The sequence below is a fragment of the Vulpes lagopus genome, chromosome 2, assembly GCF_018345385.1.
Source record: "Vulpes lagopus strain Blue_001 chromosome 2, ASM1834538v1, whole genome shotgun sequence".
NCBI classification, from domain to species: Eukaryota; Metazoa; Chordata; class Mammalia; order Carnivora; family Canidae; genus Vulpes; species Vulpes lagopus.
In genome coordinates, this window is record NC_054825.1 from 86,819,436 (window position 1) to 86,834,471 (window position 15,036).

The following is a 15,036-nucleotide window of genomic DNA, read 5'->3' on the forward strand; positions in this document are numbered from 1 at the left end:
TTCTTCCTCAGGCTGTCATTTATTTCCCTTAATCTATCCTCATGGTCTTTTAATTGCCTGTCTCTTTTTTCCTCAGTTTCCCTCTTTGCCATCAACTTGTCTTCTATGTCACTCACTCGTTCTTCCACCTCGTTAAGCCTCGTCGTTAGGACTTCTAGCTTGGATTGCATCTCATTTAATTGATTTTTAATTTCTGCCTGATTGGATCTAAATTCTGCAGTCATGAAGTCTCTTGAGTCCTTCATGGTTTTTTCTAGAGCCACCAGTAGCTGTATAATAGTGCTTCTGAATTGGCTTTCTGACATTGAATTGTAATCCATATTTTGTAACTCTGTGGGAGAGAGGGCTGTTTCTGATTCTTTTTTTTGAGGTGAGGTTTTCCTTCTAGTCATTTTGCTCAGTGCAGAGTGGCCAAAAACAAGTTGTATTGGGAAAAGGAGAAAAAGAGAGAGAAGGAAAGAAAAGAGAAAAAGAAAAAAGAGAAAGAAGAAAAAAAAGGGGGGGAAAGAGAAGAAAATGAGAAAGAAAAAGAAAGAAAGGAGAAAAAAGAAAAAAAAAAGGGTGGGGTGGGGTGGAGCCAAAACTATTTTAAAGATAAAAATAAAGTGTCAGAAATTTCCTTACCAAATATTAAGATTTGTTATAAAGCTATAATAATAAAGACACTTGATACTGACACAGGGAAAAATTATTAGGGAAAGATATAGAGAGAAACCAAGATACAAATGGAAATTTGGTACATGATAGAAGTGCTATTACAAATTAATGGGAAATAGGTAGAATTTTCAATCACTGGAACTAAGAAAATTGGAACTATTCTCATTGGAAAAAACATAGTTGGATACCTACTTCTTTCATACATAATAATAAATTCATATGGATTAAAGACTGAATATGAGAAGCAAAAATTTTAAACATTTAGACATCTTTACAGTCTCTAGATAAGAAAAAAAGCAACAACATTGGCATCGTATTTGTCCTTTGACTGAGGTTTTCTATTTCTAAATTTACATACTGAAGAGATTTTTACCCAACTGCTCTGCAGACATACATAAAAATATTTGTTGCTTCATCATTTGTATTAATAATAGTGGTGGCTTGAAGAGAATCTTAGTCCAGTGGGATGCTATAATAAAATATCATAGACCGGGTGGCTTACGAACAGCAGACATTTAATTCTTACAGTAGTGGAGGCTGGCAAGTCCAAGATCAAGGTGCCAGCAAATTTAGTGTCTCATGATAGACCACTTTCTGGTTGTCTTTTTGATGTGTCCTCACATAGCAGAAGAAGGAGTGAGAAAGCACTCTCTTTTAAAAGGGCACCAATTCCATTCATGAAGGTTCCACTTTCATGACCTGATTATCTCCTAAAGGCCTCACCTCCAAATACTATCACATTGGAGAATAAGTTTCAGCATATGAATTTAGGGGAATACAAACATTCAGGCCATAGCAGAATCTAAATATTCACCAAGAGGAACATAGATTTAAAAACTTGTGTTCTTGTCATCCAACAGAGTGATATAACAGAGTGAATTAGAGAAACATATATCAATAGGGATGATTCCCCCAAATATAATGCTGCGGGCGGGGCTGGGGGGAACAAACAGTAGACTAACAGAGTATGAGGTCATAAAAGTTAAAAACATATAAAACAATACTATACGTTGTTTAAAAATGCATATATATGTAGTGAAAATATCCTTAAGAATGATATAAGACTAAATAACTGCCATCAGGAGGAAGAAAAAGGAATGGAACTGGGAAAGGAGTAACAAAGATTCCAATTGGGTCTGTAATATTGTAGTTCTTTTAAAAAAATCTCAACTAAGTATGATAAAATGGTGAGATGAGAAAGTTGGCTAACATGTCTTGTTTATACTTTATTCTCAGTACTTTTCAACACGCTAGAAATATTTTTAAATAAATCTTTTTTTAAAAAAATGATTTTATTAAAAAAAAAAAATGATTTTATTTATCTATTCATGAGAGACAAAGAGAGAGAGGCAGAGACATAGGCAAAGGGAGAAGCAGGCTCCATGCAGGGAACCCAATGTGGGACTCGATCCCAGGGCTCCAGGATCATGCCCCGGGCCAAAGGCAGATGCTCAACCACTGAGCCACCCAGGGATCCCCTAGAAATATCTTATAATAAAAATGATCAATTAGTAATTTTTCTTTCCAAAAAAATGGGAATAATAAATTATTTTGGCTATTTTTATGGTTGTTATAAAAATGAATTTGGATAAATAAAATTATAACCATTCTAATGGGTCTCTGCTGGAATGCTATTGTGGTTTCAATTTGCCTTTTCCTAATGATAAGTAGTATTTAAGTATATTTCCATGTATTTATTAATTTTGAGTATATCTTCTGTGGTAAAATACTTATTTTTAAAAAATGAATTTGAGGGCACCTGGGTGGCTCAGTTGGTTAAGTGTTGGACGTTTGCTTTGGGATCAGGTTATGATCTCAGGGTCATAAGATCCAGCCCCTCATTGAGCCCCACACTGGGCTCCACACTCAGTTCATAGTCTACTTGGGATTCTCTCTTTCCCTTCTCCTCTGCCCCTCCCCCTGCTTGTGCACTCTCTGTATCTCTCTCAAATAAATAAATACATAAATAAAATTTAAAAAAAAAAAAATAATAATAAATAAATAAATAAAATTTTTTTAAAAAATGAACTTGGACAACAATTGTGAATATACTACAAAGGGTCCTACAGTTGCTGCTATTACATGAATTGCCAATAAAATCATGATTCAAAAATAAAATTCAATTATTAACATGATGAGTCCCATATTTTTTACCTCATTAAAAGCAATACGTGTAGCAATAATTACTGAAATTAGAAAATGTAACAATGATCACTAATGTAACATGTTTGTTGGAGATTGCTATGGCTATGGGTAATATTTTAATAGGATCCAGGGCTTCCCATCAGGCTACAAAGTACACTGTGAATGATTGTTTCATATGTTAGAAAAGCATCCACTTTATTCTATTATAGCTCAAATCATATTCTTATATTAATTTCTGCTTCCTTAGATTACCTAATCCCTCTCTTTCATTCCTATGTATAAATAAAGCTTATTGGGAAAGTGTCTTCTTATATCCTTATAGTTAGATGATTACATTATGGAAATGAAATGCTGAGTTCTGAGAATAAGCCTGAGATCTTCTTGCAAGTTCTTACATGTTACTTGCTAATTAAGAGTCAGTTAAAGTTAGAATTAAGTCTATAGGCAGGAGTGGATATACAAAGAAAATACAGTAAATCTTATTAACTATGGTATTTCCAGGTGAAGTTTTTGAGATGATACAATTTTATTTTTTTATATGAGAGGTATGCTGTTTTTCATATAACCCAAGAAGTGGACAAAAGGTAAGAGGATACAGTTTCTACTATGGAGGAATTTAAAAATTAAGCAAAAAGGTACTGCAAGCTAGACATCCACATATAAAGATGACCCCTACCTCTCAACATATATAAAACTTAAAGTGGATCAAAGACTTAAGTATGAGAGCTAAATGTGTAAAACTCTTAGAAGAAAACATGGGTTTAAATAATCTTGCATTAGGCAATGATTTCTAAAGCCCAGGAAACCAAAGGAAAATATTCATAATTGGATTTCATCTAAATCAAAAACATTTGTACTTCAGAAGACTCTATTAATAAAGTGAAAAGACAATTTGTAGAATGGGAGAACAAATTTGCAAGTCATATACCTGATAGGGGAGCTTGATTCAGAATATATAAATAACTATTATAACCTAATAAGAAGATGACTAATTCAGAAAATGGGCAAAGTATTTGAATAGACGTTTCTCCAAAGAAGATATACAAATGGCCAGTAAGCATATAAAAACTTGCTATACATCATTAGTCATTAGAGAAGTGCAAATCAAAATCATAATGAAAAAAATCATAATGAGATATCACCTCACACCGATTAGGAAGGCTATGATGATATTTAAAAAAAGGAACAATAACAAATATTGGCAAGATATGAAGAAATTGGGAATATAAAATGGTACACTTTGGAAGACAGTCTGGCAACTCCTTAAAATGCTAAACAGAGTTACCATATGACCCAGCAATTCTACTTCTAGGTATGTATGTCTACATAAAAACTTGTATGTGAATGTTCACAAGCAGCATTATTCATAATATTGCAAAAGTAGAAAGAACTCAAATGTCCATCAGTGGATGGACAAACAAAATGTGGTATATCAATACAATGGAATAATTCTCTGCCATAAAAAGGAATTAAATATTGATACATACTACAACATGGATAAACCTTGAAAACATTATGCTGAGTGAGAGAAGCCAGACACAAGGCCACATAATGTATGATTCCATTATATGAAATGTCCAGAATAGGCAAATTCATAGAGAAAGAAAGTAAACTAGTCAGTGGCTGCCTGGAACTAGGAAGAGGGGAGGATAGGGAGTGATGGCTAATGGTATGAGGTGATGAAATGTTTTGGAATTAGATAGCAGTGACTGTTGTACAACCTTGTGCTCGCTTCGGCAGCACATATACTAAGATTGTTGTACAACCATGTGAATATATTAAAACCCATGATCTTTATAATTTAAAAGGGAGAGGGTAGGAAAGAGGTGAGAGACAGAAAGAGCTACATGGGAGAAGTGGCCAGGGAACTACTTTTGAAAGACCCGAGATAGGTAATACTCAATTGAAAAATTGTGCTTCTCTGATGTTAAAATCTCTATTTCTCCAAACTGTCAGGCAAGTCTGGTTCCCACCCCCTTACTCCCCCACACCCATGTGCACAACAGGAAAACTCTCTCCGAAAGATTAATGAGGACACGATTTTATTTACTCTATCAGGACTCCGAACAGAGTCGGGTGTATAACAGGCACTTGATAAAAGTGTGCTGAATGAATAGGTAAATACTTGTATGAACAGGCTTGGTTTAATCCCACGATGATTTTGATCCCTGTACATGTGTGAATGTGCAGAGATTAGATTTATTTGCACTTCACTTTCTCAGTACACCTAGCAGCCCTATCCTCAAAATTATGCTTTTAGAATACTATGATAATTTGTGAGAAGTGTCAGTACCCACACAATTTGTGGAGACTCTTGGTAATGAAACATAGGACCATGAAAAATGAAATAAACATTCAGTTTTTAGCTAATAAAGAATGATTAGGAAAAAAACTTAAAAGAAGTATAGGATTCTTGAAATAATAGTGTAGGAGAATCTCCCTTATAATATTAAAACGATGTAACACTATTTTTTTGTGCAGATGAAGAAATAATTGAAGAGAAATCCTATCAGAGTTGGTTAGTGTTAGAAGTGGACATCCTCTAGAAATTTTTAAGAGATAGACTTCACAAATATTTACATGAAATTTAAATTACAATAATCAAAATATATGCTTTATATATTTAAAATATTTTAAGATTATACTTTGTGCTATTTTAGGACTGCCTCAATAATTTTTCTCTCGTGAGCTTTTGATCCTGCCAACTGTGTTTTGCTTACTACAGTCCATTTTTATAATTTCTACAGTCCATATTTATAATATAATGTCTTGAGATAGACAAGACATCACTAAAGATATTATGTCCTTTCTGGGGAGGTTAAAAAAGAGTTGATATTACTTAGAAATAATTAGAAAAAGGAAATCTGCATCTCCAAATGGAGTTCTGAGAAAATTTCTGAAAGAATCTGGGTTACATCTACTTATCCCCTGATGACAGCTAATCCTGGTGAGGGTGATGGCAGGGTTAGTCTGGTTTATTCTCATATGCCCAGAGACTACATGAAGTGACCAAAAAAGAAAAAAGAGTGTACATCTGTAGCCATCCCAACAAATGAAAATGTCTAACTGAATAAAGGAAAGAAAACAATATTGCCACTCATTCAGAAAATATTGAGGACCTACCATGTGCCAAGCATTGCCCAGAAATGAACTGAATAAATAAAATCATGCCCTGATGGGGTTTTCATGTTGTAGGCTCCCTTTTGCTACCCAATTATTACTAGAACTCCAAGAGAAGAATGGGGATAAATGAGGGGGACATCCAGTGGGTCTGAATCTGTCATTGTGGGCCAATGGCCAGAGGGCCCTGGGATCTAGAGGGAAGGAGAAGGAATGGAGAATCCTCGGAAAGTCTGCAGACTGATCTAAATTGGCTAGCTACCTGGGCAGTCATCTCCCTTACTAAGCACAAGTGACTATTAATGAGGCCCAAGGGATGAAATTACATTACCTCTCCCCACCCATTTCCTACAAAACATAAGAAGGAAGTGATTTGCTCTCTCCCAAGAGCCTTCACAGGGGCAGAATTTCAAGGTTGTTCCAGTGAGAGGTACTTGAAAGGAGGTATCAGATTTGGGTTCTAGTGTAGATTGTATTGCTAACTAACCATTTACTGGTGTGTGAAATGAGAAGTTTAACTTACATAATCACTAAGGTCTCTCAGTCTGAACTGTTTATGTTAGCTCACTAAAAGCAGAAAAAAGGATCTCTGATTTGCGTGCACACATTCTTTGATCCAAAACTCAAATCTTTACATAATGGTTACTAATAGAATAAATGAATAGGTCATGGGAAATCCTTTTTATAATAGAATGCCTAATATTCCTATATATAAGAACATAAGTTGAAACACTCCAAATTAAGTTTTGTTATTACTTAAAGTTTATAACATGAAAAGTCAAAATAAGGTTTTTTTTAAAAAAAGATTTTATTTATTTATTCATAGAGACACAGAGAGAGAGAGAGAGAGGCAGAGACACAGACAGAGGGAGAAGCAGACTCCACGCAGGGAGCCTGACGTGGGACTCAATCCTGGGTCTCCAGGATCACACCCTTGGCTGTAGGCGGCGCTAAACTGCTGCACCACCGGGGCTGCCCTCAAAATAAGTTTTTAATCTAAAACCAATCCCGAGGTCCTGGGATCGAGTTCCACATCAGGCTCCCCACAGACAGCCTGCTTCTCCCTTTGCCTATGTCTTTGTGTTTCTCATGAATAAATTAAAAAAAAAATTTTTAAAGAAATCAATAGTTTATAAAAGTTTTATAAATACACAAGGTTTTTAAAACCAATGATAATATTCTAAAAAAAATATTTTGTTCAATATAGTTGTGATGCTAGTGGGTGAAATATCCCTTGGAATTCTCTCCCCATCATAAACCCTCACTTTCTTCAAAGTCTACCTCAAGTCCTAATTCCTCTGCGACATCTCCAATTACTCAAGTCAACACCAAGTTTTTCTTTATGGGTGAGATTCTATTACATATAGTATTACTATTCTATAGCATAGCACTTAAGACTATTTTAGATGATTTCTGTTTGATAGGATCAATTATTTCTTCACAAGATGCTTATAAACTCTTTAAAGGTAATAACCTTGTCTTTGGCGTGGTTGTTACGTCTGCTTTGGGGAAGTCCATTAGTAAGGCTGATAGAGCAAATACCTGAAGGAAAAGAACATAGAATGTCGTAAATGTAGAAGTTAGAAATTGCCTAAATTCCACGCTCTGACCACACAAACCACATCCCTTACTAGTGTGGCTAATGTCAATCTTTTACTGGACTATAAGCAACTTTGAAGATAAAAATTATTTTCTACTCATCTCAACCCTCTCTCCTCTTCACTTTACACCAACCACTCTGTCCATATCATCCCACTAAAAAGCCTACCAAAGTGTTTCACAACAACTAGAGAATTTATCCCAAAGAGTCATTTACTATGAAATGAGTTCCGGGGTACCTGGATGGCTCAGCCGGTTAGGTGTCCGTCTTTGGCTCAGGTCATGATCCTAGGGTCCACTCAGCCTGCTTCTTCCTCTCCTCCCTGCTTGTTCTCTCTCTCTCACTATCTCTGTCTCTCTCTCTCAAAGAAAGAAATAAAATCTTAAAAAAAAAGAAGAAGAAAGAATGAAATGAGTCCCAGTGATAGGTAGATGCAACACCTGGAGCACATTCTGGCTTGACTGTCTTTCCTAAGCGTAGCAGACCATGCGTGATGCTTGGTGAGAAAATCAATTTCCAATCATTGCCCTTCCTCCCCACATCCAACTAAAAAATATGAACCAACACAAACAAATAAAATATGTCTCTCTCAAGACAGGGCACTGGAACTCTTGCAAATGGAGCCCAACTTGTCTATTCTGTAAACTGAATAGTTTCAGATAGGATCAGACACTTTCAGCAAAGTTCTGTCTGGGTCTGCCAGATTGAATGGTCCTACTCTGTGATCAGAAGAGCTTGCAAGAATCTACCCCTGCTTGGGCCAGCAGTAATAGGTCTACAACTAACTGGGGATGTTACTTAATTTTATTTATTTACTGGACAGAATTAATCAGTTCTGTTACATTTTTATATTTTTTTATGTTTTGTCAATGTCAATTCCGTCTGTAATATGTCCTTTTCAAGACTCATTCTGTGTGTTTTATCTTATCTTCTTTCTGCAATCTGTGGGTTTTAAGCTCTATTAGCTGAGCTTCTTAGAATTGAGGAAGTTGAGAAGTTGCATGAGCCGCAACAGTTGGCATAATGTGTCAGAGGACAGAGAAATGCAATCCAACAAACACTTACTGGGCACTTATTTTATTTTATGCAAGGTGCTGTGTTAGCTGTTTGAACAGAAGGTTGAGCAAGGTACAAGTCCTGCCCTTAAAGAACTCACAATCTGTTTGCAGGAGATGTATATGTGTAGGCACACATATACACACATGCACAGAACTAATACCAGTTAGAGCGCTCCAAGTAATTCACTAGAGGGATAAGCAAGTGCTGAGAGAAGATAAAAGTAAAAATTCATTCTGATTGAGAGTGTTAGGAACTAGGAAGGTTAATATTCAGATACAACTTAAGACAAATAGACTTTCTCTTTTTTTAAGATTTTATTTATTTATTCATGACAGACACAGAGGCACAGACATAGGCAATGGGAGAAGCAGATCACAACCTGAGCTGAAGACAGATGCTCAACCACTAAGCCACCCAAGCACTTCGAAACTATTGATTTTAATGGGGTGGTTGAGTAAAAGGGGTAAGAATCTAGAGTTTCAAAAGCTCATTAAAAAGTTATTTTTCCTGCAGAAAATTCAATTACAAGTTTTTTACATGTGTGCTTTGCCATAAAGCTAAAACAATAAAGTGCTTAATCAAAACTTAGAAAACAATAATCAAATGTTATAGAGAATAATTAAATAACACTCTAAGACCAGAACAAAATCAGTGAATTATAAACTATTATTTACAATCTGTTTTTTAATCCTAAATTAAAATAACATGGTTTAAAAAACACATACATACATAAAATGAAAACAAAGAAAACCAGCATAGCTCCTGGCTTCAACTAGCTTGTAGACCCTCAGACAAAGTAGCTAACATGTTCTTAGGCAGCTCTTTTCTCAGGCACACAGTGCCAATATCTGATCAAGCTCACATTCTAACCAATTGGCATGGAATGCAATGAATGCAATGAATCAATGGAATTATATCCAATTCTCATTTTGAAAATTTAAGCTGTAGGAGAAATGCCATGTTTGAATAGCAACCATAACTTTACCAGATTTCTAAGTGCTCTCAAACATGTGACTTGGTGGATCCCCACTCACACTGCCTGCCTGTGGTAGGTAGACTTCTGAGATGGGCCCCCAATGATCCCTGCCTAGTGATATTCACGTCTTCTGTAATCCCCTCCTCGTGAATGCAGACTGGACCTGGAGACTTGCCTCTAGCCAATAAAATAGGGCAAAGCAGTAGGATATCACTTCTGTGATTAGATTACAAAAGATCGTGACTTTTGTTTTGTTGGTAGACTCTCTCATTGGCTTTAAAGCTAGCTGCCATGTTAGACAGGCCACATGGCAAAGGAAGGAGGGCAGCTTTGACCAATAGCCAGTGAGGAGCTGAGGTCCTCAGTCCAGTAACTAGAGAAGATCCGAATTCTTCCAACAATCATGTAAATGAACTTGGAAATAAATCTTTCCCCAGTTGAGACTTCAGATTGCCTTGGTTGCAGCCAGTGAGAGACCCCGATGCAGAAGACTCAGATAACAATCTCTGGATTCCAGTGGAAAATTTTATTATAAAAGTGTATTGTTCTAAGCTACCAAGTATTGGTTGGAGTAATTTGTTATATGGAGTAGGGAAGGAAAAACTTAACTTTCTTCCACTTCATTCCTAAGTTTTCCAGCTGAGACTCTGGAAATGAGACTGACAAAAACAGATTAACAAGAGAAAAACAAACAGAAGTTTATTAACATGTGCACTGAACTTGTGCACTAGAGCACTCAGTGATGGGCAACTCAAAGGGTGGTTAGAATTTGGGCTTGTATAGAATCTTAACAAAGAACAATACTTTTTTTTTTTTTTTTTTTTGAGAAATGACAAGACAAAGGAAAAGGACTTTGAGCTTCCAAGGCTGGCACATTGTGGGCAGGCAAATAATGATAGATAAGGGCAAAGTGGTAAGGTTTTTTTATGTAGATTTCTCTGGTGCCTGATAACAATCTAGAGTTATTTATCTCTGTTGATTGATTTGTTCTTTCTAGTAGAGCTGGAGGAAGGGGGACACCTTTATACATTTACTTCCTTCTTTAAGGCAAATAGGGAGAGGACAGAGAGCTTTTCTTGTATCTGCTTCTTCTCACTTGCCTTCAGCTCAAAGTAATCCTTATGCTAAAGTGAAATATTTTGGGGTGGCATATTCTGCTATTCACCAGCAACAGATAACTAATGTGATAACTAATGTGTACTCTGTGATATAGTAGGAGTTGTTTATATCTCCACTTTACAACCTGACAAATATGGCTCAGAGACATTAGATAACTAGTGTTCTGCAGTGAGAAGCTGCCACCAAAATGATTGTGATTCTCAGCCAAATAGAGTGGCATTGGTCCCTCACACTAGTGATCTTGCACACAAATGTGGCACATATGGATTGTGTGACAATGTCAATCTCTCTTGTTACTTTTCTTTCCTCTTTATCCACTAGTGCTCATTACTTTAGTCACTACATTACATAATCATTACATTATTAATCTACAATTGCGAGGAATATTGGAAGATTCTGGGATGCTGTATTTGGATCAAGTTCACCTCGTTGTGTTTGGTGATAGCTATGCACCATATATTTGTGCTCTTGTGTAACAGTGTGGGAAATGAGGGTGTTGAGACCATAGATTCTGGAATCAGGCATGCTTAGATTCAAATATATGCCATTTTATGGATATTTGTAATGTTACCAAATGCCTCTGTACATCAGTTTCTACATCTAAGAAACAGAAATAATAAAAATGGAGATTTTTACCTGGAAGTGTTATGAAGATTCCATCAGGTAACACATAAAGCCCTGATACATAAATATCAAATGTCAGTTTCTCCTTGAGCCTGTCTGCCCTTCATGCATCTTGTTATTCTGAGAAGCACTTGTCTATTGGAAAAGCCTGAGTATTTTAGAAGTTATAATTTTTAAAATGTTAACTTATGAGGCCCCTGGGTGGCTCAGCCAGTTAAGTGCCTTCCTTTGACTCGGGTCATGATCCCAGGGTCCTGCTCAGTGGAGAGCCTGCTTCTCCCTCTCCTCCCCTCATGCTCTCATGCTATCTCTGTCTCACTTTCTCTCAAATAAATAAATAAATAAAATCATTAAAAAGTTTTTAAACTTATAGCCCTCCTAAATTTATCTTTATTCCCAAATAACACTTTCTCAAAGCAATTGAAACTGAATGAATATCTGATGGGCCAAATGCCTCTAGTATTTAAGGACTGCACTATCATAAATCATATGGACACTGAAGATCTTGCTGTAAATAAGAGTAGAGAATGCACAGACTAAGAATGTGGGCTCTGAAGTCAGTCTTCCTGGATCGGATTCTCTGCCAAATACTAGCTTGGTGACGTTGAGCTTTACCATTTGACAAATGAATAATATAAGGGTACTTATTCATAGGGGAGTATAGTGAGGATTGAATGAATTCAACTTTGTTATGTGCTGTTAAAAAGAAAGTTTAGGGATCCCTGGGTGGCGCAGCGGTTTGGCGCCTGCCTTTGGCCCAGGGCGCGGTCCTGGAGACCCGGGATCGAATCCCACGTCGGGCTCCCGGTGCATGGAGCCTGCTTCTCCCTCTACCTATGTCTCTGCCTCTCTCTCTCTCTCTCTCTCTCTCTCTCTCTCTCTGTATGACTCTCATAAATAAATAATAAAAAAAAATTAAAAAAAAAAAAAAGAAAGTTTAAATGATCTTATTAACTTTATTCAACATTTCATGAATTGGGCAGCATCCAATCCAGCAGATAGAAAGGTGCTAAAGAGCTATACAAAATAAAATAATTTTATAAGCAGAAGGGTTGGAACAGGAAGCCATACTAGGCCATAAAGTGGATAGTTAATGAAAGGTTATCTCCCTTTAGCGGATGGCCAGGAGTCTATCAGGCAGATTACCTAATAAATGCTGACCCGACAATTCCTAATGGACTGGTTTAAGATTCCATTTCTCAGACACCTAAAACTCTGATTCAGTTTCAGTTTGGTGATGTGTTGCTTAGCATAAGCAACTCCATTTTAGGTCTGTTGTTTTATTTTTAAAGGTGTGCAGTACATGATCTTCAGCAGAAGAGTCGAAAAGCACACTTGTGAAGAGAAGTTTTGTTTTATAAGGTTTATTTGGGCTGTATACTTGGCATTTTGCCTGGAGGTAAATGATGTTTTTTTCTAGGCAGACTTTAATGGGTCTTGTTCAAAGCAAGAGACTAATTAGACATGAAGCCGCTTATGAAATCATACCTTATTTTGAATAGATTTAAAAATTGAATTATTGAGTTGTTCAAAACCCTGGCCTGTGAACTTCTAACCCCTATATAACCAATGAAACTGTCCAAAGACAAGATTTTAAAATTTAATTTGTCAAAGGTAGTTCTTTTTCAGTTTTCTTTGCTTTCTAAGAGGCAAGGGTAGACTCTGGTCAGAGTATTTCTTTTATCATGGCAAGGAAATGTTGAGTTACTCCTGTTGATCTCACTAACCCGACTGTAGCTCTCTAAGGAATCCGGTAGCTTTTCCTGAGAACATAGAGCCTGCCCGGCAGGGAGAGTAAAAAGTACGTCTGTCGCTCAGCCTCCTTTGTCAACAGCCAGCCTCTGGCCTTGGGAACCAAGTGGCAGCAGTTTGCAAATGTATATGCTTGGCGGAAGCCTGCCGATCCCTTTGTCCTTGAACCACGGGTGGCCTAATAGAGAAGCCTGAGTGTGTCATCCCTGACTACCCTAGTTTCCAGGAAGGAACACGATGGGTAACTTTTCCAATGATATCTAATGTGAACATTGAGAATTTAACCCATTCTCATTCTAGGTACAAGTCACTAGTTCTAAGTGCTCTCCTACAAACCTACTGCTCAAACAGCCAGGTGGAAACAGATTTTTTTTTAGTTGAAGTGTAATTGGCATATGATATTATCTTAGTTTCAGGTGTAAAACATGATACATTTATATACATTTGGAAGTGATCATCCAACTACCATCTGTCACCATACAAAGTGGCTACAATACTATTGACTATATTCTCTATTATATTATATCTCTGCGGCATTTGTTTTCTAACTGGAAGTTTATACCTTTGAATCTCCTTTCCCAATTTTGCTCATTTCCCCATCCTATTCCCCTCTGGCAACTCCCAGATTGTTTTTGGTATCTTTGAGTCAGTTCCTATTTTGTTTTTTGGATTCCACATATAAGTAAAATCATACAGTACTTGCCTTTCTCTGACTTATTCCACTTAGTAGGAAGGTCCATCCTACTAGGTCCATCCATGTTGTTGCAACTGGTAAGATTTCTTTCTTTTTTATGGCTGAGCAATACTGTGTGCATGTGTTTATGTGTGTATATTTGTATGTGTGCCAAACATCTTCTTTAACCATTCATCTATTTTTTTTTTTTTTACACAGATCCTGATGCAGGTTTATTTGTACAAATAGCACAGGAGGACACCAGGCCCATGCAGACAGAAGCCCAGGGGTCATACCAGTCCTTCCGTCCTCACACTGGCAGACAGAAGCCTCTACACTGGAGCCTTTGTGGGGGCCTGAGCATCTTTGGGAGCCTGCGCTGCAGGAGTAGAAGCAGGAGCCAGAGCTGCGGTCGCAGCTGCAGCCTGGTCCTTGGTTTGAGCCTTGGCCTTGGCCTTTGGCTGGCAGAGCCTGAGACCTTTGGCAATGCGGGCACGAGCACGTTTCCCGAGCTTGGGGTGAGCGATGTAGGCAAGTCGATTGAGCTTGCGGCTGCCGCCCTTTGGGATCTTGGGCTTAACCTCCTTGGGCTTGATAAGGGCCTTGATAGCCTCAGCACGTGCAGTCATGGCCTTGGCATTGTTGGCCTGTATCTTCTTCAGGCCCTTCTTGTTGTGCTTCTTGGCAAAGTGCATGTTCCTCAGGAACTTGGGGTCTACCCCCTTAAGAGATTCATATCTTTGTGACCGGGGTTTCTTGATGCCATTTCTGTGCCATTTTCGTGACTGGTTGTGCATGGTGTGGTTCTTGGACTTGGCCATGTCTGCACCAAAGCCCGCAGCTCCCCCATCCATTCATCTATTAATGGACAGTTAGGTTGCGTCCAAAGCTTGGCTATTATAAATCACGCTGCAATGAACATAGGAGTGTATATATCCTTTTGAATTAGAGTTTTCATTTTCTTCAGGTAAATACTCAGAAGTGGAATTGCTGAATCATATGGTAGTTCTGTTTTTAATTTTTTGAGGAACCTTCATACTGTTTTCCACAGGGGCTGCAGTAGTTTGCATTCCCACCAACAGTGCACGAGGGCTCCCTTTTCTCCATATCCTCATCATCACTTGTTATTTTTGTCTTTTTGAGTTTAGCCATTCTAACAGGTATGGGATGTTATGTCATTGTGGTTTTGATTTGCATTTCCCCATGAATCTGATATTGAGCGTCTATTCATGTCTATTGGTCTTCTGTATATCTTCTTTGGAGAAATGTCTATCCAGGTCCTCTGCCTACTTTTTAATTGGATTAATTTTT

General features: G+C 37.3%; 1 protein-coding gene across 1 annotated transcript; it reads right to left on the reverse strand.

Annotated features, from left to right (window-relative positions):
- Window positions 1-13,949: 13,949 nt before the first annotated feature.
- LOC121485615 (60S ribosomal protein L29-like) lies at window positions 13,950-14,563 on the reverse strand. Its single transcript, XM_041746222.1, has one exon. The coding sequence runs from the start codon at window positions 14,544-14,546 to the stop codon at window positions 14,058-14,060; it is 489 nt and encodes a 162-aa protein (XP_041602156.1). The 5' UTR covers window positions 14,547-14,563; the 3' UTR covers window positions 13,950-14,057.
- Between the last annotated feature and the right edge of the window lie 473 nt (window positions 14,564-15,036).